The sequence below is a fragment of the Puma concolor genome, chromosome B2, assembly GCF_028749965.1.
Source record: "Puma concolor isolate L17-30 chromosome B2, mPumCon1.1.hap2, whole genome shotgun sequence".
NCBI classification, from domain to species: Eukaryota; Metazoa; Chordata; class Mammalia; order Carnivora; family Felidae; genus Puma; species Puma concolor.
The window spans coordinates 152,327,847-152,352,253 of NC_141671.1; the positions used below are offsets into that span (position 1 = coordinate 152,327,847).

Genomic DNA, 24,407 nt, shown 5'->3' on the forward strand with positions numbered 1-24,407 from the left:
TGTTATTCCCACATTACTGAATGTCTACATTTATTTATTTATTAAATGGGTAGTTTTTACATTTTAGATGCAGTTCAAAAGCCTGACTATGAAATGAGCTTCATCTTTGAACCGATTCGTGTCCCAGCTTTGGAAATTCTGAACCGTGGTGTTGATTTTTGTTTTTTCCTCCCTTGTGGACAATTGTCTCCCTTCCCCTTCCTTCCATTCCTTGAGATTTATTACTGGAAAAATGTGGAGAACCTTTGTCCTAAAGAACTCCGACTGGTTCCAAGTAGACCCGTGGATCCACCACGGCTGCCTCTGGGGACAGTTCTTTTATTGTGGGAACAGCACCTTGGGAAACACGGGCTTCTCCCTGGGCAGCAAGTTTTCCGAGTGCCTCCTTGAGTTGGGGACGTATACTCGCCTCACAGTGACCTTGGTGCTACAGCCAGCCATCTGTTATTTCATTTAGTTCCCAGATCAACAGGGATGTTCTGTCATTTCTCTTTCAGTTGAATTGAGGCTCAGACACGTTAAGGACCTAATCGTTAGAGACACAGCCAAAGGGCTTCTCTGCCTTTCCAGAGGTAACTACTAACTTGAAGCTGTGGATGAGAATTCATTTATGTGAACTGTTCTATAGTATTCCACTGTCCGTATGAGCCATGGTTCACTTATCTCTACTCCTGCCTAGAGATGATCAGGTTATTTATATTTTTCTATTGTTATAAATGTAGATTTAATAAACACCCTTGTCCATGTTTCCTTCTGCGCTAATGAACATTTTTAGCATGAATGCCTACTCATTTCTTGGTCATAGGCCGTGCAGAAATTCTAATTTACCAGGCCTGGCAAATTGATCTATGAGATGGTTATATCAATTTACATTCCAAACTTTAGAATTTCCTACATTCGCAGTATATTCAGATTTTTTTTTTTTTTTACAACCTGGAATATATGAAATAATTATTGCTTATAGTAGGCTGATTTCAGTGAATGGATGTGTTTTCTTATGTTTATGGTCATTCTGATTTTCTCTTTGAATTGCCTCTTTATATATTTTTTTTTCCAGTGAGCTATTTGTCTTTTTCATGTTGACTTACAGAAGTTCTTTGAAAAATTTGAATCCTAATTTTTCATAATTTATATATTTTAGAAATACATTTATGATTTCTCATATTTTACAGTGTCTTCTGCACATAGATATAACAATTTTTGAAATGTAGTTGGGTTATCTTTTTTTTAAGTTTTATACTTTTTCTTGTTTGATGCCTATATCCCATGTTTTATTCTGAAAATTTTAGTTTGGCTTTTTACGTTTAGAGATTTAGTCCGCTGGAATCTCTTTGGGTTGTGGTAGCACACCTCCTCCTTCCTGCAGGTGGCTGGTGCCCCCCACTGGGTCATTCAGGCGTTCACCCCCCTACACCTGCTTTTCTGGCCTGCCTGCTTGGATTTTTCTTTTTTATAAACTCGGCAGTCTATTTAAGAGGAAGCGTGTTTTGCATTATTTATCGTATAATGTCACGGTTCCTGAATGTTTAGTCGCCCATATTGCTAGAACTGGGAAGTGCACAAGCTAATTTTTATACAGTAGGGTAAGAGGCAGTGTTGCCTCCTGGTTAAACAGGTATGGGCTCTTGTTTCAAAATTGCCTCAGTAGAAATCCCCGCCACCAGTATTAGCTGCCATCATGGTCAGGCGACTTGGTCTAGGACTCAGGTCCTCATTTGCAAGACAGGAAGGTAATAGTACCAGCCTCATAGAATCGAGGTCGCCAGGGCGTGAAGAGCACTTGGCCCCTTGTTTGGGGCAAGGTCTGCACTTCCATTCAGGACGAATGAAAAGTCTTAGGATGAATACCTAGAAATGTTAAATGCTCTTTACGTTTGTATTGTATTATCATCGTTATTACTTGAGTTTTGTTTTTTTCCCCTTTTTTGTTTGCTGTAGTGGAACATCCTCCTTGTTCATCTCAGGACAGAAATTTAGATCCACCTGCTAATCTTTGTATCAGTTGGTGTTATTTGTAGGAGAGAGGTTTCCGATGACGCGCTTAGGTTTGATACTGTATGTTTTAGGTTCACTCTGCGTTGCATGTCTTACATTGCAAAAAAATTTCTTATTTGTCGCTGTTTCTTACCATGTGTGCAGTGACATCTGGACACAGTAGCATCGTCTTGAAAAATCTTCTTAAGATTCTTATTGAGATTTTGTGAAAAGTGTAACTTCATAAAAACACAGTCAGTGATTTTTAGGTTTTTATTTCATGGAACCTAACACCATATTTTTTTTTTTATCTTTTGTTTTTGAGTTCATAGTTATGACATTCCATTAATTACCTCAGGAATTTATTCCAGAATGTCCTTTTTATAATCCCTGTATGTATGTGTGTGTTAGCCTGGGGTGTATGTTAAACAGTGTGGCCGGACGAGTCTAGAATAAGAGGTGAAAGTGTTCTAGCAAGCGGAATATTTCAATAATGTTTTTTTTTAATTAAAAAAATTTTTTTAAATGTTTTATTTATTTTTGAGACAGGGAGAGAGCAGAGCATGAGCGGGGGAGGGTCAGAGAGAGAGGGAGACACAGAATCTGAAGCAGGTTCCAGGCTCCGAGCTGTCAGCACAGAGCCCAACACAGGGCTCAAACTCAAAGACCGTGAGGTCATGACCTGAGATCGTGACCTGAGCCGAAGTCGGACGCTTAACTGGCTGAACCCCCCCAGGCGCCCCATCAGTAATGTTAAATGAGAATCTCTTCAGTGATTGCTTCTCTTTATGATAATTCTCTTTTGTAGTTATGTTAAGAAAACTTCTCAATTGAACTGTGAACTGTTACATGTTACTTTGTCCCTACTAGAGATTCTATGCTCCTTTTGTAAATTAGTGCTGCTAAAAATCCTCCTCAAAAACAGGAGTGCTTTTCAAAGTCCCTGGGCTGATTTATGCACCTTACCTTTTTGTTTTTCTCTTGCCTGGTACTAAGTGACATTCCAGTCTGCTGGGGTCATTTGGTAATTCAAAGAGCGAAACAGGAAGTAAAGTCAGGAGGTGCTGGTTGGCACCAGATACGCGGTTCAAGATGTTCATGATGTTCATGATTCCAAGGGAGAGAATGCCAGGTATGTGCATCAAAAGAAAGTATTTTGTTTATAAAATCCCAGCTATAGGGCGGTAATAATTCATGTCCCTACTGTTGCACCCTCTATCCAGAAGTTATTTTGTTTCTGATTTGTTCTTTTCACCTCTGTCCCATCCCCTCTGAAATGTCTTGTGTAATACGTGAAAGGTTTTAAGATACAGAGGACTCAAACTAACAGCCTGTGTTTTAAAATTGTATTGCACGTGTGTTTGCTAATACAGTAAGTTGCACGAAGTTTGTTTTTTTAATCAAATAGGTTGAATAATGTGAATTCAGTTTTTATTCTACCTTGCTGCTGTAGTGAAAAGATACAGATGGAAGCATTTTGATTATAGGAAGCTTCTTTGAATCAGTCGCCAGAGTATTTATTTTGCTTTGATGAGAAAATTACCATAAATACTGTAAATGATAGTCTACCAATTTGGGCATACAGTTTGCATGATGCGTTACCCTAGTTCAAACTCAGAAATTCCTTTTTCACATTTCACCTACTTAAAAAAAAGGATCTCCATGCAGATTTAGGAAGCAGGATATTAAAACAAGTTTTCTTATTTTATATTGTTGGATTTTCTTTTTTGATAGGATAATATCCAGGCAGAGTTCAAGAACATGGTTATTTTCTTTGAATAAGAAGACGTTACAAAATTTCACGTATGTTGATTTGGTTGCAGTCAGATGGTTGGAAATGATTTGAACTTTTGGATATTGAATTTCCAAAACAATTATAAATGTTGTAAAGTGTGTTTTTTTTTTATATAAAGCTTGATATTTTGCATTTTTCCAATACTTTTTGGAAATATGTGCTCAGTTTTTTGCTTTTTTTGTTTGTTTATCTGTTTTTGTTTTCTGCTAGAGATGGGACTGTGTACCTTGCAAACTAATTCTCATTTGATAGGAGCACTTGAGAATGTGTACATGGGGAGTGACCTGTATTGCCCAGTCCTTACTTACGGCAGGTGCGTTTATATACCATTGATGTGCAGTAACCACAAAACCCTGTGGAGGAGAGGAGCCTCTCCGTTTTGCAGACAGGAAGCGAGAGAACTCCGGCATCTTGCACAGAGCCACATGAGCTTTAAGTGAAAATACTGGAGCTTTAACTAATATCTGGCCATCTCCAAGGCCCTGCCTCACTTTGTCTCTTTTCTCTGCACACTTGCCGCTTGCTCAGTGTAAGCAACAGATGCTTGGCCTCTGATGTTCGTTCATTATCTATTTATGGAATCAGCTTCCTTGAGTTTTTTCTAGAGCATCTGTATTTTTATGAAAATAGGTTTATTTTATAGTTAATAATATGTAATTGTAATTTATTTTTATATTAAACATTTTTAGTAAGAAAGTCTAATAGATGAGACTCATTTATATTCCTCCCCCAGACTTAAGAATTTTCAACATTTGTTGTTCTCAATTCATTAGTTTTTGTTGTTGTTTTAGCTTGAACTATTTTAGAGAAAATCCAGAAAGGTGGCATGTTATTTTTCCTCTGCCTTAGTGTGCACCTCAGAAAACCTAGCCATGATGCAGTGATCCTGTCTGCGAAGTTAACCATAATTCCTTCCTGTTTTCTAATATCTAGCCCATATTCACATTTCCTGTCTCTCTGAAAAATGTGTTTTTACAGTTAATTTATCCGAATCAGCATCCGAACAAGGTCCACACGTTGTCTAGTTGCCTTATGTCTCTTTTAATCCAAAGCATCCTCACCCCTCTCCAACCTGCCTCTTGTCTCGTGTCACAGACCTGCTGGAAAAAAACTGGCTTAATTTCCCTTTAGAATATCTCCATTCTGGACTTGCCTTTTTGTTTCCAGGGATTGCAGTGGTATTTGATTTCTTTCCATAGCGTGAAAGCCCTGATGGGCTTCAGGTCCCACTATTAGATAAGAATGCTTGGCAACTGGTGCTGTTTGTGGATCTGGCATCACACTGGGTGCCCAGCAGGCAGTGAAGCTGGGAAGCCTGAATTTCCTACCAGCCTGCACATGCTGGTTTCATCATTGTAGGTCTTGGTTTAATCAAGCGGTGGTTACAGAATACTGGCTTTATGATTCCATCATTTCTGTCACATCGATTGGCTGAAATTTTTCTTTAACAAAGAGGAACAAATTTTCTGTATCTGAGTTAAGGAGAGCAGGACAGTTGGTGAGTTCTTTTACTTTAGTTGCTTATTTTCAGGCTAAGAAGTTGGTTCCCTAGTTACTTGCAGTGGTGAGAGTGATTTTGATTTTGGTTTTGGCTTTCTTGTTTTTCTTTACTTCCATTATGAATGTGGGGATTTTTTTCATTTTTTTAAATAAGCTTTTTATGTTAATTCCAGTATAGTTAACATACAGTGTTCTATTAGTTTCAGGTGCACAGTATAGTGATTCAGCAGTTCTATACATCACTCAATGCTTATGTTTTTTGTTTAATTTTTTTTTTTCGAGAGGCACAGAGCATGAGTGGGGGAGGAACAGAGAGAGAGAGAGAGAGAGAGAGAGAGAGAGAGAGAGTGAGAGAGAGTCTGAAGCAGGCTCCAGGCTCCGAGCTGTCAGCCCAGAGACCGATGCGGGGCTCGAACTCACGGACCGCGAGATCGTGACCTTAGCTGAAGTCAGACGCTTAACCAACTGAGCCACTCAGATGCCCCTCAATGTTTATCTTAAGTATATATATATTTTTTAAAGATTTTACTTTTTTTTTTTTTTTTAATGTAATCTCGACACCAATTTGGGGCGTAAACTCACAACCTTGAGACCCACAGTCGTGTGCTCCACTGACTGAGCCACCCAGGCTCCGCGACGCGCCTTGATAAGTATACTCTTTAGTCCCCATCACTTACTTTACCCATCCCTCCACCCGCCTTTCCTCTGTGTTTCCGGCACTGTGTTCCCTATAGTTAAGAGTTTGATTGTTGGTTTTTTTCTCTCTCTCTCTTTTTTCCTTTGTTCATCTGTTTTGTTTCTTCAATTCAGCATGTAAGTGGAATCATATGATATCTGTCTTTCTCTGACCTATTTCGCTTAGCATCATACACTGCGGCTGCATCCACGTTGTTGCAGGCGGCAAGATTTCGTTCTGTCTCGTGGCTAACGCTCCGTCGTATACACCCCACATCTTTACGCGTCCGTCCGTCACTGGACATGTGGGCTCTTTCCATCCTTTGGCTCTTGTCTGGTGCTCCTCAAACACCGGGGTGCACATGTGAGGACTTGTGTGTGTTGTGTTCCAGTCTGTCGACGTCATTATTCTTGCTGGTGCTCAGTTTTCCCCAGACTTGGCAGGTGTACCTTTCGGTTGGCTTGAGGGTTTTTTTGAATGAGCCAGTTCATTTTTGAGAACTTCCTTTTTCTGGTAAAACGAGATGTCCCAAACTGTTCTTGTCAGTTTTGGACTGGTATGTAGGTTCAGCCATTCCTCCAAGGAGCCCTGTCCCCTTTTAGTGGAGAGTAACATTTAGAGATCACAGTCTAAGTGCTAGAAATGCTTCTTTTTTACCACTTGTCTTTTGCTTCATGGCCTTTGTAGTGGAAAGAGCTAGGAGATATTTATTCTTTGTGGGAAAAAATATCTGTGAATTTTTTCTCACATTTCCAATTCATATTTGGCCTGATAGGGTTTTTACTTAATTTCTTCGCTTTAAAAAATTATTTTCAAGTGTTTATTTATTTATTTGGAGGGAAAGAGAGAATCCCAAGCAGGCTCTGCACTAACGCAGGGCTCGATCTCACGTACTGTGAGATTATGACCAGAGCCGAAATCAAGGCGCCTGTGATTTAAAAACAAATTTTAATCTTCTTTCTCTTACGTTGAAAATCTTGTTTTATAACTGTATTGACATAATTACTTGTTTGCTTTATTGTCATATAGTTAACTATATTATACATAATGCCAATATTACTGCTAATAATAAAATTAATATTTCTTTGTAAGATATTTGTCCTTAGACTCTGCTAGGAATATAAAGTCAAAACGTCACTTGAAAATGGTATTTTTATGTGTGGTGATGTAACCAACCTGATATATTGTTAGACAATTAATTTCAGTTTGGTTTAAATTTTTAGTGATTACTTTGTGTTAAAATTTAATTTTTATGATTTAAAATTATCACATGGTTCCAAAGTTGAAACTGTGGCATCAGTTGCATTTAGAAAAGCTTTGCTTCCATCTTTCTGACATTCTGCGTTATCCGCTCAAGGAAGGTTTCCTTCTGTAGGTGTGGTCAGGTGCAGTCTCCACCTGACTGCGCCTGTCGGCGGCCAAGCCTGTCGTCGCGTCGCCGCCGTGTGAAGAGCTCCCTCCCTCCTTTATTGCAGAATGTGCAAGCACCAGGGTTGATTCAGCCTGTGCCCTTTGCTGGAGCGTTCCCTGACTTGTGCTACAGTGAATACTTTGCATGAGGCAGTTCACGTTTTTGCCAGCTTCTCAGTGGATAGATCCACAGAAGTGGGACTGCTCTGGCAGAAGGTGCATGTCGATTTGATTTTACCAAATACTGCCAAATTCTCCTTTTCTTGCCAGCACCCAAAATAGAGTATGTTGTCAGACTTTCAGATTTTTACCAGTTAGGTTGTTGAAAAATGGCATCTTATTATTGTCTTATTTTGAAGTCATTTTATTATTGGCGAGGTAGTTCATCCTTTTTTATATTTGAGTCATATTTACCTCTTTTCTGAGCTGTCTGGTGTCTTTTTCTCTTTTTCTTTCTTTTGGCACATTCCTCAATGAGTTCTTGGTGGTGTTCTTCTCAAATTTTAGGAACTCCATTATGTTTTATTTTGGGGGGAGCAAGGAACGGTTTATTCTCACAGGATGAGGCCCTCAGCCTCAGTAGCAGAGGCGCCCACCCCCCCCCCGCCCCCAGACCCCACCTCTTGGTGTGGCAGCTGCAGGAGGGCCGGGCCAGGGGCCAGTGTGACCGCCAGAGTGGCAGCCACAGGAGCAGCAGCGGCCGCGTAAGGACGGAGCGGCGGCGTTGGGCCGGCTGACTCCGTTGCTCCGTGGATGGTGCTCGAGGGCGGCTGGGGCAGGGGGCTGACTGTGAGGTGGGGGGCCTCTGGAGTGGTTCATTCGGCTGTGAAGCTGCTCCTCGGAATGTCACCTGGAAGCCGGTCCGTGCCAGGTGGGAGCTTCTCCCCAGTGGGCGCTGCAACCTGGACACGCCCGCGGGGCCCGGGGTCCCCGCTGGAGAACAGCACCCCGGGCAGGTCTTGCTTGTTGGCAGAGTGAGGAGGGCACCCCAGCCCCGGGAACTCTTTATGTGTTAGACAGCTGTTTTTCTGCCCTGTTCGCTGGAGAGGTTTTTCCCCCCGTGTGTCACTTGTCTTTAGACTACCTGTCGTGTGCTTTTTTTGATCTCCCAATGGAAGTTTATGTAGTCAAATTTGTTACTGTTTCTTCAGTTGCTATATGCTATATTTTTAATATATAATTTTTAAAATACGGATCTCCATAAAGATGTTTGTTTATTACACAGTAAAAATTGAAAAAGGCCACATGTGACCTGGATGTGTGGACACTGTAGAAAGGTTGAACTTAACAGCCGCTCCTAGAGATGTTCTTGGTGGTGGTGTTCTCAAAACGTGACTGTGGCCAGACTGCGAGGGAAACCGCCTGGGTGTCAGGAAGCCCTGGAATCCGCTCATAGGACCCAGCACGGCTCAGTAGATAGGGTGATGGCATTTTGTGTGTGGGCACATGTGTGAGAGAGGGAGTGGGGTTCCCAGGTGTGTAGGTCAAGGAACTGCATTAGCCGCGATGTATCTGGACTTTATCAGAGAAGTCAGCAACGTCTTTCATCATGTTCTTGTGTTTGCGGGCTGGGTCTAGGTGCAATTAGATGAATGAGGAAGCAGTTGTACTCAAAGGGTGTTTGACAGATTAGCACCAAGCTGGAGAAATGTTATCAGGTGGTAACTGACATGCAGATGACTCAAGCATTTAAATTTTACTGGAACCTCCTGTGAATCAACAATATTAGGTGGAGGCCAAAGAACTAAGGCAATCTCAGGGTGCATCAATTACAGGTATAGTATTAGAGATAGCAGTGTGCTTCCAGTTGGCCAGAACTACACGCGTGGAGTTCTGTGATCGGTTCTGAAAATATCGTCAGGCCGGGTGGATAGAACACCAGTGTGTTCAAGAGCGAAGTGAACAAAATGGTAAGTAGATGGGGAATTTTGTCACAGAAAGAGAAGAATCGGAGGAACTAGAACGCTCGCTCTAAGTGCATAGTTCTCCGCAGGGACGGCTTTGTTCCCTGAGGATGTATGCAGGTGTCCGGAGACATTTTGGTTTTCACAGCTGGGTGGGTGCTGCTGGCATGGGCGTGTGCGGGCAGGGACCCCGGGACGTCTCAGGCATCATCCACGCACTCCGTGCAGTTCCCGCAACAGTTATCTAGTCCAAGATGTCATAGAGCTGAGGTCAGGAGATCCTTTTTCAGACTAACCCGGTTTGACTGTGACCCGTAGTAAGGAAAGAACTGCGTTTTACCTCATAGCCCAGGGCACACACAAGAGGAGCTGGAGTTAAAATTTCATGAGCCAGCGCGTGCCCCATTTCCTGACCTGGAGCGCATCGTACCCCGTAGAAATCGGTTCGACTGTGTGCCATGCCGTTAACCAATGGGAAAAAATGATCAGTCATAAGCCATGGTTTGAGTATAGGCCTAAATGATACCAGAGAATGAAACTAAGCCCAACTGGTAAAGCGGTGTGTGATGAATTGCGCTTTTGTGCAAGACAGCACTTTCCTGCTATTGAGCCATGGAGAGAGAGAACATACTGCGTGACTAGGGAGTTCACCAGCACTGGGGTTGTTACAGGGGTTCTCGGAACGTGAGATCTGTGAATAGGTATCATGGGGTCTTAGAACTTGGATGAGAAGATAATTGCATCTTCACTTTCAGTAAATAAGTTTTTATTAAGCTCTAACTGAAATTCAGCGTTTTCTTCATTTAGGAGTTTTCTACTCATAATCTACTTCAAAATTAGAGTTATATGAATCAATTCTAGAACTTATTTAATATGTTAATAAATAAGCACTAATTTTTACTATATGATAGTTTTTAAAAATTATTTTAATAATTGAGTTTTAATGCAGTTGTTTCCTTTGTGATCTTTTGGATGCATTTACAGTGTTTATTCTGAGAGCAAATTGAGGGCCTTTACTAGACTTCCAAAGGATCTTTGGCAAAATTGGTCATAGCCTCTGCACTAGATAGGTGGCTTTTGGGGTTGTTTTATATATCTGTTATTTGTTAAATGTATTTGAAGATTACAGTAGAAATAGACATAATCTTTGCCAATGAATATGATAATTGCTCTTTTGTCATATGGGTTAATATATTCTTTAATTGATCTTCTTTCAGATCCCCAGTATATGTATGTGTGGTAGCTATTCAGATAGAGATTTACAAATTTTAAGAGGACCATAGGGGAAATGTTCACTTTTTGATCCCCCTCCCCCCAGTGCTGACTTAGGAGCTGGGTAGAGATTGCTAGCAGCAGAACCCAAGTGTAACTTGCCATGAAAGTTGCCAGTTAGGGCTCACCAACGTTTAGCCACTTCCAACAGGTATTTGCTAAGTAGACGCTGTTGGCAGGTATAACTGAGGCATTTAAAAAAGATGTTGGCATACTGGTTTCACAGCAGGCTGTGTGCCCTGGCAGGGAATTGTTTTATTTTTAATGTTTAAAGGTGTTTGTGCACTGGATGGAGTTTTAAGAGTTTATAAAAGGGGAGATGTGTGTGTGTCGGGGGGTGGGGCGGTACAGGTGTTTTGGTCCAGAAAACTTGCTTTTCATCTAGAAGATGACTTTTCCCCCATTTCAATAAACTTGGTCTTTGTTTTTTTAAGTGTATTTATTTTGAGAGAGTGAGCGAGAGGGGAAGGGACGGGGCGGGACCTAGGATCTGAAGCAGGCTCTGCTGATAGCACAGACCCCGACGTGGGCCTCAAACTCTCGAACTGCGAGATCATGACTTGAGCCACCCAGGCGCCCCTGAACTTGGTCTTTGTTAACTTTGGCGAACTAGCATCAAGACGTTCGAAGTAGTGGGCTCCCAGTGAACAGGTGTACAGTGTGATTGTTGGAGACCACACCTTCATTTTCAGACAAAAGGATGTTGGATGGAATCATTACAAAAACCAAATGCGTATATGCAGGGGAAGAGGAGACTCGGCTTTCCTGGATGAGGGCTGCTGGTTCCGAGAGCGGTTGCTCTCGCGTGACTGCCCGTTCACGTTCCCGCCCACAAAGTGACAGTGCCCTGTGGAAGTCCCTTCTCACAGAAGAGGAAACAGACTTGGGAACGTTGAGCCACCTCCTGGTAGAGATGCGATCTGAATTCAGCCTGAGTGAAGAGAGGAAACTCTTAATTTGCACTCTAGTTATCTGAAAGGTGGTTCAATATAAAACAAACCCATTTACTTCATTTTTACAGAAACCTCTTGAGGTTTGGGAGGTCAGCCACTTACAAGGTGCTATAGTTAGTGCTATTAGATTTTTTTTAAAGTAGGCTCCACACCCAACACGGGGCTCGAACTCACAACTCCGAGAGTTGCATGCTCTACGGACTGAGCCAGCCGGGCGCCCCTGATTAGTGCTGTCAGCGGGAAGGGCGGGGAAAAGACCCCTTCGGAGTGAACCCCGTGGGAAGGAGTAAGTGTGGGCCTGGTGAGGACATTTTACAGCTGTTTCTTTAAGCTTTCCAGAGTAGTGTTTGTTCTGTGAAAGTTTTAGGTAATGAAATGCGTGTGGTTTTAAAGAGTATTCTTAAAGTATATTGTTTAAGAAACAGTTTATGTAAGATTCCAAAAACCCGTATTGAAGTATTCTTTCATCTTTTACCTAAGCTGTTAACGTGGAGTCGAAAGGCTGTCGTCCAGGTGATTGTTTCCTGTACTGGTAACATGAGTGTGCTCTGAGGCGTGGCTGTGTTTTTTTTTTTAATGCTTCGCATGTAGTTGGAGGCACCAGCATTGGAAAGAAAGCAGTACGTTCTGTCTGCTGCCCTTTTTACCACGGGGTTGGATGGTTACCTGTTAGGGTTAGCGTGGCTTGGCTGCAGGCGAGGAGACGGACCTCACGTAAATGCTGGACACGGTGAGCAGAAAAGTGAATCCGTGCGCTCAGCCTGTTTAGAACAAACGGTTCTGGGTAGCTTGAGCAAGAGGAGATTTGGGGCTGCCCTGGTGAGTTTTTACTGGTTTGGAGAAGAAGGCCAGTTGATTATCAATTTCATTGATTGAGATACTGGTAAAATATTTAAAAGCAAATCTCCACCTTTAATCCTGTGTTCTTTGCATTGGCTCTCTAGTAACTTAAAATAGCTGTCTCTGGTTTTGTGGGGGTTTTTTGTTGTATTGGTTTTTTTGGTCTATTGTTTCCGATAAATACTAAAATTTTGTTTCAGAGTTGTCGTTAAATCCACCCGAAGTGTTTCATTTCCACGGCAGTAATCCTTGTGGATGATATTTCTCAGGCAGAGGTTTATGCAAAGGTAAATATACACCTTTAGGAAAGAACCTTGCTTTCCCGTCGGGAAGAATAAAGAAGGGAACAGCTGACGTATCTTCTGCCTTTCACGCAGATTGTTGTGGCGAGAGTGCACAGCGCAGGGACCGTGCAGGTTAAAGTCACAGGACCTGCCGTCCTACCTGCTCCAAACAGAGGTTTCTTCCTTGAAAACATGCTGCTCGCAAGTAGGCACTCCTTTAGAGAGTGGAGGACCCACAGTAGTGTGTTTTCGTTTTAAATATTGTTGTCTCGGGTAATTTGCATAAAGATTTTTTTTAAGGAAACATTGGTCTGTGTAAAATTGTAACTGTATTAGTCTGCAACATTATCAGAACATCAGTCCAGTGATCGAGACTTGATAGTTATTTCTCACAGGTGTAAAGTTTTGTTCCCGAGCTCTTACCAGTGGAGAACAGACAAACCAAAGCTGGAAGAATCGGATACTGTTACTGGAACTTTTGACTCAAATCTGTTTTTAATTTTACATGTGAAGCATCATATTAGAGACTGAGGGAGGGCCTAGAACCATGAATGAGGTCCCTCGGGAAAGCTCCCATTCAAGTGGGACCTCTGACGGCTGGTTCTTTATGGAGTTTACTCCTCAAAACAAGCTTCTTACTTTCAGATTATAATCAAGGAAATTTGAGCTCACACGTGTCAGATAAGTCACTCAGATACAGCTCTTCGGCTGAGATGCCAGCTGTTTTGTGCCCTGAGGCGAACCCCCAGGTGCCCATCGCCCTGTGCGCCGGGCAGGCTCGTGGGCTCCTAGACGAGGTGGAGCAGGCTCCTGCGCGGCGTGGGCTCGTTTCTTCTCTTCACCGTTTCTCCCGGAACTCCTCCTCCTGCGCTTGTCATGAAGGAGAAGAGTCCTGTGTTCCTCCTTCCCGTGGTGGAGTGAGTGTTGAAACTGGCGGGGCTGCAGAGCTTGGGTTTAAAGCGCAGGTTTTCCGGGGCAGCTCCTGGGTAGCTCTGCCCTCGGGGAGCTGTGTGGTTACAGTTCACACACCCTCCCTGTCTGGGGAACCTTCTTTTTTAACCCCTTGATAAGGTATCTCATTCATGTTTGAGGTATTCAATGCTGAGCTCTTAGTGTTGGGCATATGGTTGCCCTTAATATACGTTACTATTAGTTGTTAATTTGGTCGTTATATGCAGAAGTCTTAGGTTCAAGAACTTGGTTTTATCGGTTTTCTGGGGTCTGAAAATTCTGTGGACTTAGTCACAGAAGGGAAGCACTGTGCGAAGGGGAGGGCTAGAGGGAGAGCCAGAATTAGGCTCCGTGAGGGGTGTGGACGCAGGGCTCCTGTCTCACCATCTCGTGAACTGGGAGATTATGACTTAGAAATCAAGAGCTAGATGTTTAACTGAGCCACTAGCCGCCCCTCAGAGTTAATCTCGATTAGCGCTTACCTAGTGAATTTAAAGGTAGTTTTAGTAGGCCACTTTATTTAGGCTTGGTAGAACCTGGAAACTTGTTTCTTTAAAAACATCAACGGAAATACTAGTTCTTTGCAGGTGGAAGTGCTGTTACTTGCTGGATTTCTACCCTTGAGTTTACTCTTTTTTTTTCCATTTACTTCAACGTTTTATGTGCGATCAGTAGCTGAACCACGTTGATAATGGAGACTTGTATTTCCACTTTTTTCCCTATAAACAGTAGTAATCTCTCTATAAGGGATTTTCTTGAGGGTGAGGGACCTCCTCCTCCCCGTGCTCGTCGGTACATCCTTGTTCCCTTTGTGCTCTTGCCCAGTTGGGTGTTCCTTCCCAAATCTTTCATTTCTGGTAGTTGGGAAAGGGGTGCTTCCTGTCTTTGGGATCCGTAGGTACATCTGTCGGTTTTAGTCTTGTCACAAATGATGGAAACTATCCTGTTAGCAAAGTGATTGGGTGGGAGGTGAATTTGCCTGGTGGTCTTGCTTCGTCTATAGAGCAGGAGCCCTTGGAAGAGCTGGATGGTTTTGCCGGCTCCTGTCGGAGACTGTGGCTGTAGGGTAAAGACGATCTCGGAGTGGTGGCGACTGGAGCGCCAGAACCCTGGGGTAAACACGGGACTCCCGTAATAACGACTTAACATCTGTACAGCTAAATACAGTCAGTAATTATTGTTTTCTGACATCTGAGGAGGTGGTGGACGGGGAGAGTAGACCCAGAAGTGGAAATTGTGGCTTGAGTGGAGAGAGGCCGGGAGCTGAGGAGGACTGGGGCCGCCGAGTAACGGCAGGTGCTTAGCACCACCGGGCACTTGGCGAGGGTGGGCTGTTACGAATACTAACCGGTACTTACACAGACTCACAGTTGAGGACCATCTTGCACGCGCGTGGTTACTTTACAAAGGTGTTGGGGATTGCCAGAGTAACACCAGAGACGGAGAAGAGCATTTAAAGAGGATACTGCTCAACATTCTCTGCTGCTTGACCAGGCTGGACAGAGAAGCAGTTTATCATTTGGAGAGACCAAAGCAGGACTGATAGAGCTCCCATTTTGCTAACTCATAAAGCTGTTTTCAGTCTCCCTTCCATAATCATGGCCTTACTTCAACCCAAGGTCTGTGGTTCCATGGCATTCTTTTATTTTTTTTTATTTTTCTTAATTTTTTTTAACACATGCTCGCTTTCTCTGTATTTTCCCCTGGGGCAGTGGGAAATGGGAAATTAACTACTGCCTAGTGTTCGGACGGGGCCTGAGCAAGTACAGTAAAGCTTCGGGGCTATAAATAGGCCTTATTGTCTTGTTTTCTGTTTTAATTTTCATCCAGGTTATATAGTTAACCACATTCTAATATCCCGTAATTGTTATAATTACTAGGTCATAGTTAATTAGTGAAGAATTAAGTGAGCAGGTTGGGAGGACAGAAAAGCTTACTTGTGATGGGCTTGGAGCCCATAGAAAAGCCATTGCCAGGAGTAAAGCTGAGGAGTGACCTGATCTGACTTTTAACAAAATTGTGGGTGGATTCTAGATGTATTTTGACGGTGGAATGACTTGATGTGCCAGTGTGGAAGGCGAGAAGAGGGAAGAATTGTCAGTGGTGCTGAGGGCAGTGAGGGCAGACGAGGTGGAATGCTGCTTGGAAGTTTGTTTGGAGCTGTGCTTTTCTTGTGTTCGGGGAAACAGTGGGGTACACAGGAGCGCAGGACCTTGCCCCCTTGTATCCCCAGGTCCAGTGTCCCCCAGGTCCTCTGATGTAGTGGTTCAGCCTGTGGGATATGAACCGCTGAGTCTTGGGTTATAGCAGAAGGCCTGGAAGCTGACAGGAGTTTCACTGAAATAACCTGCATTTTAATTGACCAGAAAGGGAAAAGAAATCACGGGAACGGGCATCCTATAGTTGCACAGCTCCAGCTCCAGACCACGTTACAGTTCCCTTGCTTGTAAGACCCACCGTATTTATCTCGAGAAGTCCGGTTTTGAGAAAAACCGTGTTCATTGATTTTGGGCAGTAGTTCATATGAAAATTAGTTTCGATTCTGCAAAGGCTAAGAGTTTCCATCCATTCACTTTCATGTTAGAATTGGGGCTAACATTTTTCCTTTGTGGTTTGAGTCATCCCTTCATTTAGGCTTTATGATTTGGAGGCTGGACGGGACCTCAGGGATTGCTAGGCATGGACTTTGGGGATCTGTGGGTCTGGATTTTAACTGTGATTTGCTGCATAACTGGGCAAGATCCTTAAACTTTGTGTTTCAATGACCGAGTCTTGAAAACAGAGTTTAGTAGTGAATCTGCTAACCCGCGTCCTTCTAAAGACACAGCCAAGTAGCGCGTGTCGGCGTGTGCCTGGCACTGGCTGGAGACTCATTAATATTAGCTGTCGTTGACGTCAGCTGCTCCACGGCCACTGTCGTATACGTGAGACCAGTAAAGCGCAGGTTGTAAATAACTTGTCCCAAGTCACGTGATTCAGTTTGAAGACTAAACCCTGTCTCTCCGTTTCTGTCTCAGATGTTTGCAGTAATGAAACATCTTTTAAGGATGGTGAATGACTTTTTATTCTAGAAATTGAATCTTATTTTAGAATGTTTTTCCTTTCTGTTTTCCTTTAGGATTTGGAGTTTCATGGCGTAATGAGATTTTATTTTCAAGATAAAGCTGCTGGAAACTTTGCAACAAAATGCATTCGGGTCTCTAGTACGGCCACCACGCAAGACGTGATCGAGACGCTGGCAGAGAAATTCCGCCCTGACATGCGGATGCTGTCGTCCCCCAAGTACTCCCTCTACGAAGTTCACGTCAGCGGAGGTCAGTGTGCACACACGGGGTACTGGCGGGGTAGCCTCTGCTGTGTAGACAACTTCTGAACCACTCCTGTGTGCAGAGCGCATCTCTGTCACAGCATTGCTTTGCTGCTGGCCCTTCTCTTCCTGGGGACGTTGGGGGGTGTTTGTGCGTCTGCGAAACGTTCAGACAGGATCCCGGGAATTAGATTTGGTGGAAGTTAGGATGGATGTATCGTACACTTATTTTCTTCAAAGAACTAGCGTGACGTTTCATCGTTAAAACTCGCCAGTGGATCTAGGCGCCCATACACGTTGATGAAACCGTATGTTACTTGCTTTTGGAGAACTAGTTCACGTAACTTTTTTTTTTTTTTTTTAACTTTTTAATGTTTGTTTTCGAGAGCGAAAGTGAGCATGAGTCGGGGAGGGGCAGAGAGAGAGAGAGGAAGACACAGAATCAGAAGCAGGCTCCATGCTCTGAGCTGTCAGCACAGAGCCCGACACGGGGCTTGAATCCTGGAACGGTGAGATCATGACCTGAGCCGAAGTCGGACACTTAACTGACTGAGCCACCCAGGTGCCCCTCCTGTAACTTTTATGTATAGATTATGATCCTACAATTTAATCCGGTTAAAATATTATGGGCATGAATCCTCAATCTTACAAAAATGAGTATTTTTGTAATGTGAGATTATATATTTTCCTTATTTGGAATACTTAGGGTATCTTGGGGAAACTTATGTAGTCATTTCTCCTTGTTTTAATGTTTGAAATTTTTGAAAATATCCTACATATGAGATGGCAATTTAAGTTGGACTGATTAGAAATGTAGAAATTTGGGGTGCCTGGGTGGCTCGGTTGAGCATCCGACTCGGTTTTGGCTCAGGTCATGATCTCACAGTTCATGGGTTCGAGCCCCGTGTTGGGCTCTGCGCTGAGTATGGAGCCTTCTTGGGATTCTCCCCCCCCTTCCCCCCCCGCCCCAACCCCCCTCTCTGGCTCTCGTGTGTGTGCTTGCTCACTCTTCAAAAACAAACATTAGAGATGTAGAAATTTATACATTTTTTAATGAGTGCTGTGGAAATATTGAGTCCCCTATAAAATATATTGTGTCTCCTCTCTCTGCCCCTCCCCTGCTCATGCTCTCTCAAAAATAGATGTAAAAAATTTTTTTAAAAATACAGATTCCAATTAATGCAACAACTAAAGGATTACGTATATAGCAGAAACCGAATTTAAATACCTGTTAAGTTCCATCGAGAAATACTCTTTGAACATGCGTTATTTGTCTTGACTTCAATATTGCAGCTTTCTTTGTATATTTGAAATAGGGTAAGAATTCTTGTACTGCATGGAATTCAGGTATGACCAAACACTTTTCCCTTGGAGAGTAGGAGATACAGGCCGTATTTGTTTGTTACTCTTTCAACATTATGAGGAGATCCCACTACATAAGCCACACCAAAGCTAGATTTGATGATAGAGGATAACCTTAATTTTGGATGGTTTTTCTGAGGTTGAATTTTTCCTTTAGCTCAGAATCACTATAACTAGGTTGTTGAGAAGAAACTACAACTTTTTCCTTAAAATTTTCTTTAATTAAAAAGTAAACTGTGTTGCGGTAAAGAGGTGAAAACTCGGCGAAGGTGCCTGGAGGCGGTCTCCTCTGTACCCGCGGTGAGCGGCGCACCGGGACCGTGTGGCTCTGGCCATCCGCACCCCTGCACTCGGAGCAGCGGGCTTCCTCTGTGCCCCTGACGCCAGGAGGAGCCCTCTGTCCGCGCTCTGTGCTTTCACGTCCTAGAGCCCTAGGGGCGTCGGGGGCGGGGCTCGTTTCATTGAGTAGTTAGATTCAGACAAGTTGTGGACTGTTTATGCGCTAACAACTTGGTACGTGTTTGGAAAATAGTGCACAGAAAATGAAAGGAAAAGTACAATTCTCATTCCATTTTTAATGACCGTTCTTGCCTGATGGGGTTTGTGTGCCTCTGGCCCCTGGGTGGGGAGCGGGGCCCTCGATCCCTCTCCGGGCAGGTCTGGGGCGCTGCCAGGGGGAGGGACCGTGCGGCCTGTTATGCACGCGGGCTGCCTGTGGCGGGTGTGACTTGTTCCCCTGAAAACTGAAAAGGCTCCTCAGTGAGTGTGCAGGGAGCCTTGGTGCACGTTTGGAGACCGCCGCTCCCGAGGGCTGAGTTCTGGGCCCAACGCGCACATCCACCACCAGGGAAACTCCACCGTTACCCTTTTTGTGGGTAGGATTCCTTGGTGAACTCAATTGGAAAATACTTTTCCAAAAATTGTGCTGTTTTAAAACAAACAAACAAAAACCACTGAGGCAGAAAGGTATCTTCAAGTTACAAAGTTGTAGTAGGGACCCTGACTGTACTTCCGTTTCCTGGTTTGCCACACGCACGTTAGAATGGCTCACCCTTGTTTTGTTTTACTTTTATGATTTAGACTTGATTGTTGTTAAAACTAGCTCTCTAAAAAATGCACGTGAAGGATTTTGATATAGTACAAATCTTGCGACAAGAAAAACTGGGTAATTTTGGTTTGTAGCATCAGTTTCAAACTTCTTGATCCAGTCCCTCATTTATTGCTCTGATTTTTCATCTCTCATTTTTTCAGTTCATAAAACAAATTAGAACTTATTATTTCTGTATTCTTATAATCTGCTTGCGTATAGTACTTACTAAAAGTCTTTATCAGTCTTTGTTTTAAGTCTGTCCTGTTGACTCCTGCTTCCTTGACCACAGTACTTCTTCAGCTGGCCTCTGTCTCCTGTGTTTGCTAAAGACCTCCTTGCAGGCTGCGGTAGGTGGTCCGGGTGAGCGGGCTCTGCAGGAGCCCCTCTGTGGGCCCCGGGACTTATTAGAACTCAAGCGAGAAGGAACACGCTAAACGTAGTGGCACGCTGTCGGAACCGAGGGACGGGACGGTGGCTTCTCTAGGTGACCTGAGGGCTGGGTGGCGAGCGTGGGAGGATCGGAAGGAGCCAGGAGGGCGAGCACCACGGTCACTCGCTCCCGGGCCTGCGAGGAGCTGTCACGGAGGTCAGCGGAACTTTGTGTCCTCTTAACGTTACTCTCTTAGCCTCCAGCTGCACAGGAGATGGTTTACAGAGGGAGGCTTCGTGGAGCCCTCGGTTTTCTTCTACTTTGTGTGCATTTCTCTTTTCCCAACTGGATTCTAAATGTTGTAAGGAAATTATCCCTGGTCAGTGTTTGGCATTGGGTACGTGGTAGTATGTGTTCTAGCACCAACACAATAGTAGATCATTAAAACTCCCGCTTGCTATTTTGGATTACATTTCAGCCTGTTAGTACTGGTGGTAATGAGGGATTTTATTACCTTATAAGGGAGGAAATGAAACGTATGTCAGAACGTTTTATTAGCTAGTGCTGTTAAGTAACCATGACTTAATTTTTTTTCATTTCATTATTTGAAGAAGAAAGAAGATTGGATGTAGATGAGAAACCCCTTGTTGTGCAGTTGAATTGGAATAAAGACGATCGAGAGGGCAGGTTCGTTCTTAAGAATGAGAACGATGCCCTTCCTCCTAAGGTACGTTCCGTCCAGGTCTCGTGCTGACCGTGTCCCGGGCCCAGGGTTGCCGAAACACACATGTCATGTGAATGTGATAAGGGCTTCACTTTTTGCTTCTCTTGTTAAATGACCTGAATGACCCTTCGTGCAGAAGAAAATGTAAACAGAACCCTGCTTCTCTGTTTCATCCTGTTTCACTGAATAATGCCTAATGTTGCCCTTTACTTTTCCAAAGAAGCATTAGGTCAGCTTTTGTTATTAAGAGATTTAATGATGAAGTAACCACCAGTTTTGTTTTGTTTTGTTTTGTTTTTACCAAGTTATAAAGTCCAAATCTGTTTTAATAAAAATCAGAAGGGAAAGTAAAGTTTTAATAACCTATTTATTTATGTGTGAATTTTCAGGTACAACTTCATAAGGTACAGTGAAAACCTTTTCCGTGTTGTATGTAGACTTTCTTGGGTTAACGTAATTGAGTGATTCTAAAACTTTCTCAGGCAGTAGGTGTCCGGAGCTCCTGTGCTGCTGGTTGTTTTCCATGGAACACTATGGAATAGGGGTCAAGCTGGAAAATAACGATAATTTCTGTGTGAAACAAAGTGGTAGCAAACGCAGAGGTCAAGAACACTTAGAGAAAAGTCCCCAACAGGTTGGGACATGAGTGCCATTACTCCCTTTTGGAAACGAGAGTTTCATGGTGTCGTGACGCGGGTGCTCCATGTTGAGGAGTGTTCTTGGCCTTTCTTGTTCTCTGCTCTCGTGCCTGTTGCTTTTGTAGCAGATTCTTGTGAAGTAATAACGGGCATCTCTCTTCTTTCTTCTCTGGCCCGTGTTTTATTTCATCTCTGCACCGTGACCTCAGCTGAGTGCCCCGCTGTGGGCCAGAGAGGCTCATTCGTGGGCACCCGAGCCCTCGTTCGGGTGAGGACAGCACGGGCGTAGCTGGTGGCAAGGATGGGGCGCCAGCGTCGATGAAGCGGAGGGCAGTTTAGTTCCCAGTACAGGAACCTTTCTTGGCTAGTCTCGAATGTTCACAGTCGACCTATTAATTAGATAAAAAAAAACTTTTGTCTCTGTGTCATCTGCTCGCAGGCCAAGTTGTAAATTAAGAGTAGGCAAGCAAATAAGATCTGGAAAAGAAGATACAGAGTTTTGCACAAACAGTGCTTAGTTTTGCATCCAAAAAGCCAGTTTCTTATGGCTACTCCTATATTTGTTCTAAGGTTAGAAAAATCACGTATGAAGTAGATAGTGATTTAAACACTTAGCTATTTCTGTATTTTGATTAGGTTCCTTTTTTTTTTTTAAAGTAACTTAAAATTATGTGTAACTTAAATTTTATTTATTGAAAATCTGGTTTCCTGAGTCCCACTCCGGTTTTCTTTACTGGGTTTGGTTTTCCGTTTGCTTGCTTGCTTGCATATTCATTTTGAATTGAGGTAAAAGATACACGTGGTGAAATGCGGAGATCTTGAACGTGTAAGTTTTGGTAAATACACGCCTGTAGCCGTCAGCCCAGTCAAGATAAAGAACCTCTCCATCCCCCAGACCTTTCCTTGTCTCGGGAGCTGGGTTTTGGCTGTAATCAAGAGGAAGTCAGCTAGGCCAGAGAGTGCTTTCTGTGATTCTGTGCCGACAGCTGCCTTAGTGATGATGTTACTTTTATCAGAAGGCTCAAAGCAATGGACCTGAAAAGCAGGAGAAAGAAGGTGTTATCCAGAACTTCAAGAGAACTCTCTCCAAGAAAGAGAAGAAGGAGAAAAAGAAGAGAGAGAAAGAGGCAGTGAGGCAGGCATCTGAGAAAGATGATCGGCCTTTCCAAGGGGATGACCTGTAAGTAATTCTGGAAACGTCTCCGTCTCTGTCCTATTTAATGAAGCAGACCTTGTTAAATTACCAGATAAACTGTGAGAAGGACAAGCGTCAGTTAAGAAATGAGCTTGGGTGCTTGGCTCTTCTGTGCTGAGGGGAGCTGAGGGGTCTCCCCTAACCAGGTTCCTGGCTGGCAGGGGCAGACCCCTCTCCCCGGGTTTGCTAATCTCAGGTAATCAACCTGCTGAACAGTATTGTTCTTAGCATACTATTGTCAGTGTTTTCTTCATTTTGGGCCTTTCGTTTCTGGGTGGTTTTTTTTTTTTTTTTTTTTTCCTCCTTTGGTCCTTAAATTAAGGCGGCAGTGGTTTCTTTTTTTTTTTTTTTTTTTTTAATTTTTTTTTTTTTAACGTTTATTTATTTTTGAGACAGAGCATGAACAGGGGAGGGGCAGAGAGAGAGGGAGACACAGAATCGGAAGCAGGCTCCAGGCTCTGAGCCATCAGCCCAGAGCCTGACGCGGGGCTTGAACTCATGGACCGTGAGATCGTGACCTGAGCTGAAGTCGGACGCTTAACCGACTGAGCCACCTAGGCGCCCCGGCAGTGGTTTCTTAAATACACTGAACACCTCATCAGGGGTTGGCAGGACCAGTGAGAAGAGCAGCTGTGCCTTTTTTTTTTTTTTTTTTTTTTTTAACATTTGAGAGAGAGACCAAGTGTGAGTGGGGTCAGGGCAGAGAGAGACAGGGAGACACAGAATCTGAAGCAGGCTCCAGGCTCCGAGCTGTCAGCACAGAGCCTGATGTGGGGCTTGAACTCATGAACCGTGAGATCATGATCTGAGCCTAAGTCGGATGTTTAACCGACTGAGCCACCCAGGTGCCCCGCAGCTGTGCCCTTTTAAGGTTCAGCTGCACTGTGTTGTTGGCTCCGGCCCCACCACTTCCCCGACTAAAGGAATTTGAGCTTCTGACCTCAGAGCTGATGGAATAAGGGAGATCCTTGCATTTTGATTATAACAGAAAAGACACCTCAGAAGATACTGACCTTTCCCCTTAGGTGCAAGATCTTGGTGGAGACCCGTCCGTTTTCACATTAGCTGGCCCTTCATGTAGCCGTCAGGGTATCATGGTCCCTCTTAGGTCCCTCCTCGCCTCCGTGGTGCCTGCATCATGGCTTCTGTGCTGTTCTATTGCTGAAGTAACAGGTGTTCATTTTAGAAAGTCAGAACACAGATTTTTCGGAAAGGGGGAGAGAGTCACCTGTCGTCCCAGGAGCCGAGAAGGAAACGTGGTTTGTCTGGTGCGCAAATATGTACACTTCATACGTTTATGTAGAGTTTTTAAACGGAATCAGAGGCTTTTGAAACTAGAGCTTTCCACATAACCTCTTTCCACTAAAATCTATCACATAAATACATACATATATTCCTAAGTATATATTTTCACAAAAATGTAAAGTAATTTAAATGATTATGTAGTAGTCTGTCCTGCAGTGTTTCCCAAAACTGATTTCATCAGCCCTCTTTGTTTTGTACTTGTAGGTAGTTCACAGGGTTTGTTGGTGTTACAAGTAACTCTTGTGACCGTCCTTGCTCACAACTCTGGGGACTCATCCTTAAGGAGCACTCAGGAAGAGCGGCTCAGGGACAGCCCGGGACACGTACGTGGCCAGGCTGCTCCTGGAGGCATCTTCCACAGCCCACGAGCCTCCTCGCTTCCTCCTACTCTCTCTCTTCACAGTGCACAATACCTCGAGGAACTCCAGTTTATTTTTGTCATTAACAGCGTAGCTGTCTTTCCACGCATCACTAACCATTTACTCACTAACCATTTACCTTGTGTTGTAGCAACTTCTCCAAGTCTGTCTTTGTTGTTTGATACTAAGTATTCTGTATATATTGCGGATTATTAACCATTTGTTAATGATGTTTAGAGTGGAATTGAGCCCATTTTGGATTGCATCAAAGTGGGTTTATATCTTAATCTGTCAGACAGCGAGGCCTGTGTAATGAACATGAGCTGTTGAGTATAGTATTACCTACACAGTAGGGCTCTGTTTAGCATAGTTACACAATAGAAATTGTTTATGTTGCTTATACATGAAAAATATCAAGAGGAAAGTTTGAAAATTACGCTACGGTTTGTCCCATCCAATTAGCTTCGTTTATGGAGTAATCCATTGTTTGTGTTAAGA

At 43.5% G+C, this 24,407-nt stretch overlaps 1 protein-coding gene across 1 annotated transcript in view; it reads left to right on the forward strand.

Annotated features, from left to right (window-relative positions):
• The window catches only part of AFDN (afadin, adherens junction formation factor), a 142,530-nt gene that overhangs the window by 20,269 nt on the left and 97,854 nt on the right, over window positions 1–24,407 (forward strand). Inside the window, 3 exon segments of the mRNA XM_086708319.1 lie at window positions 16,678–16,873; window positions 20,300–20,415; window positions 22,067–22,230. Of these exon segments, the coding sequence (XP_086564445.1) occupies window positions 16,678–16,873; window positions 20,300–20,415; window positions 22,067–22,230 (476 nt within the window).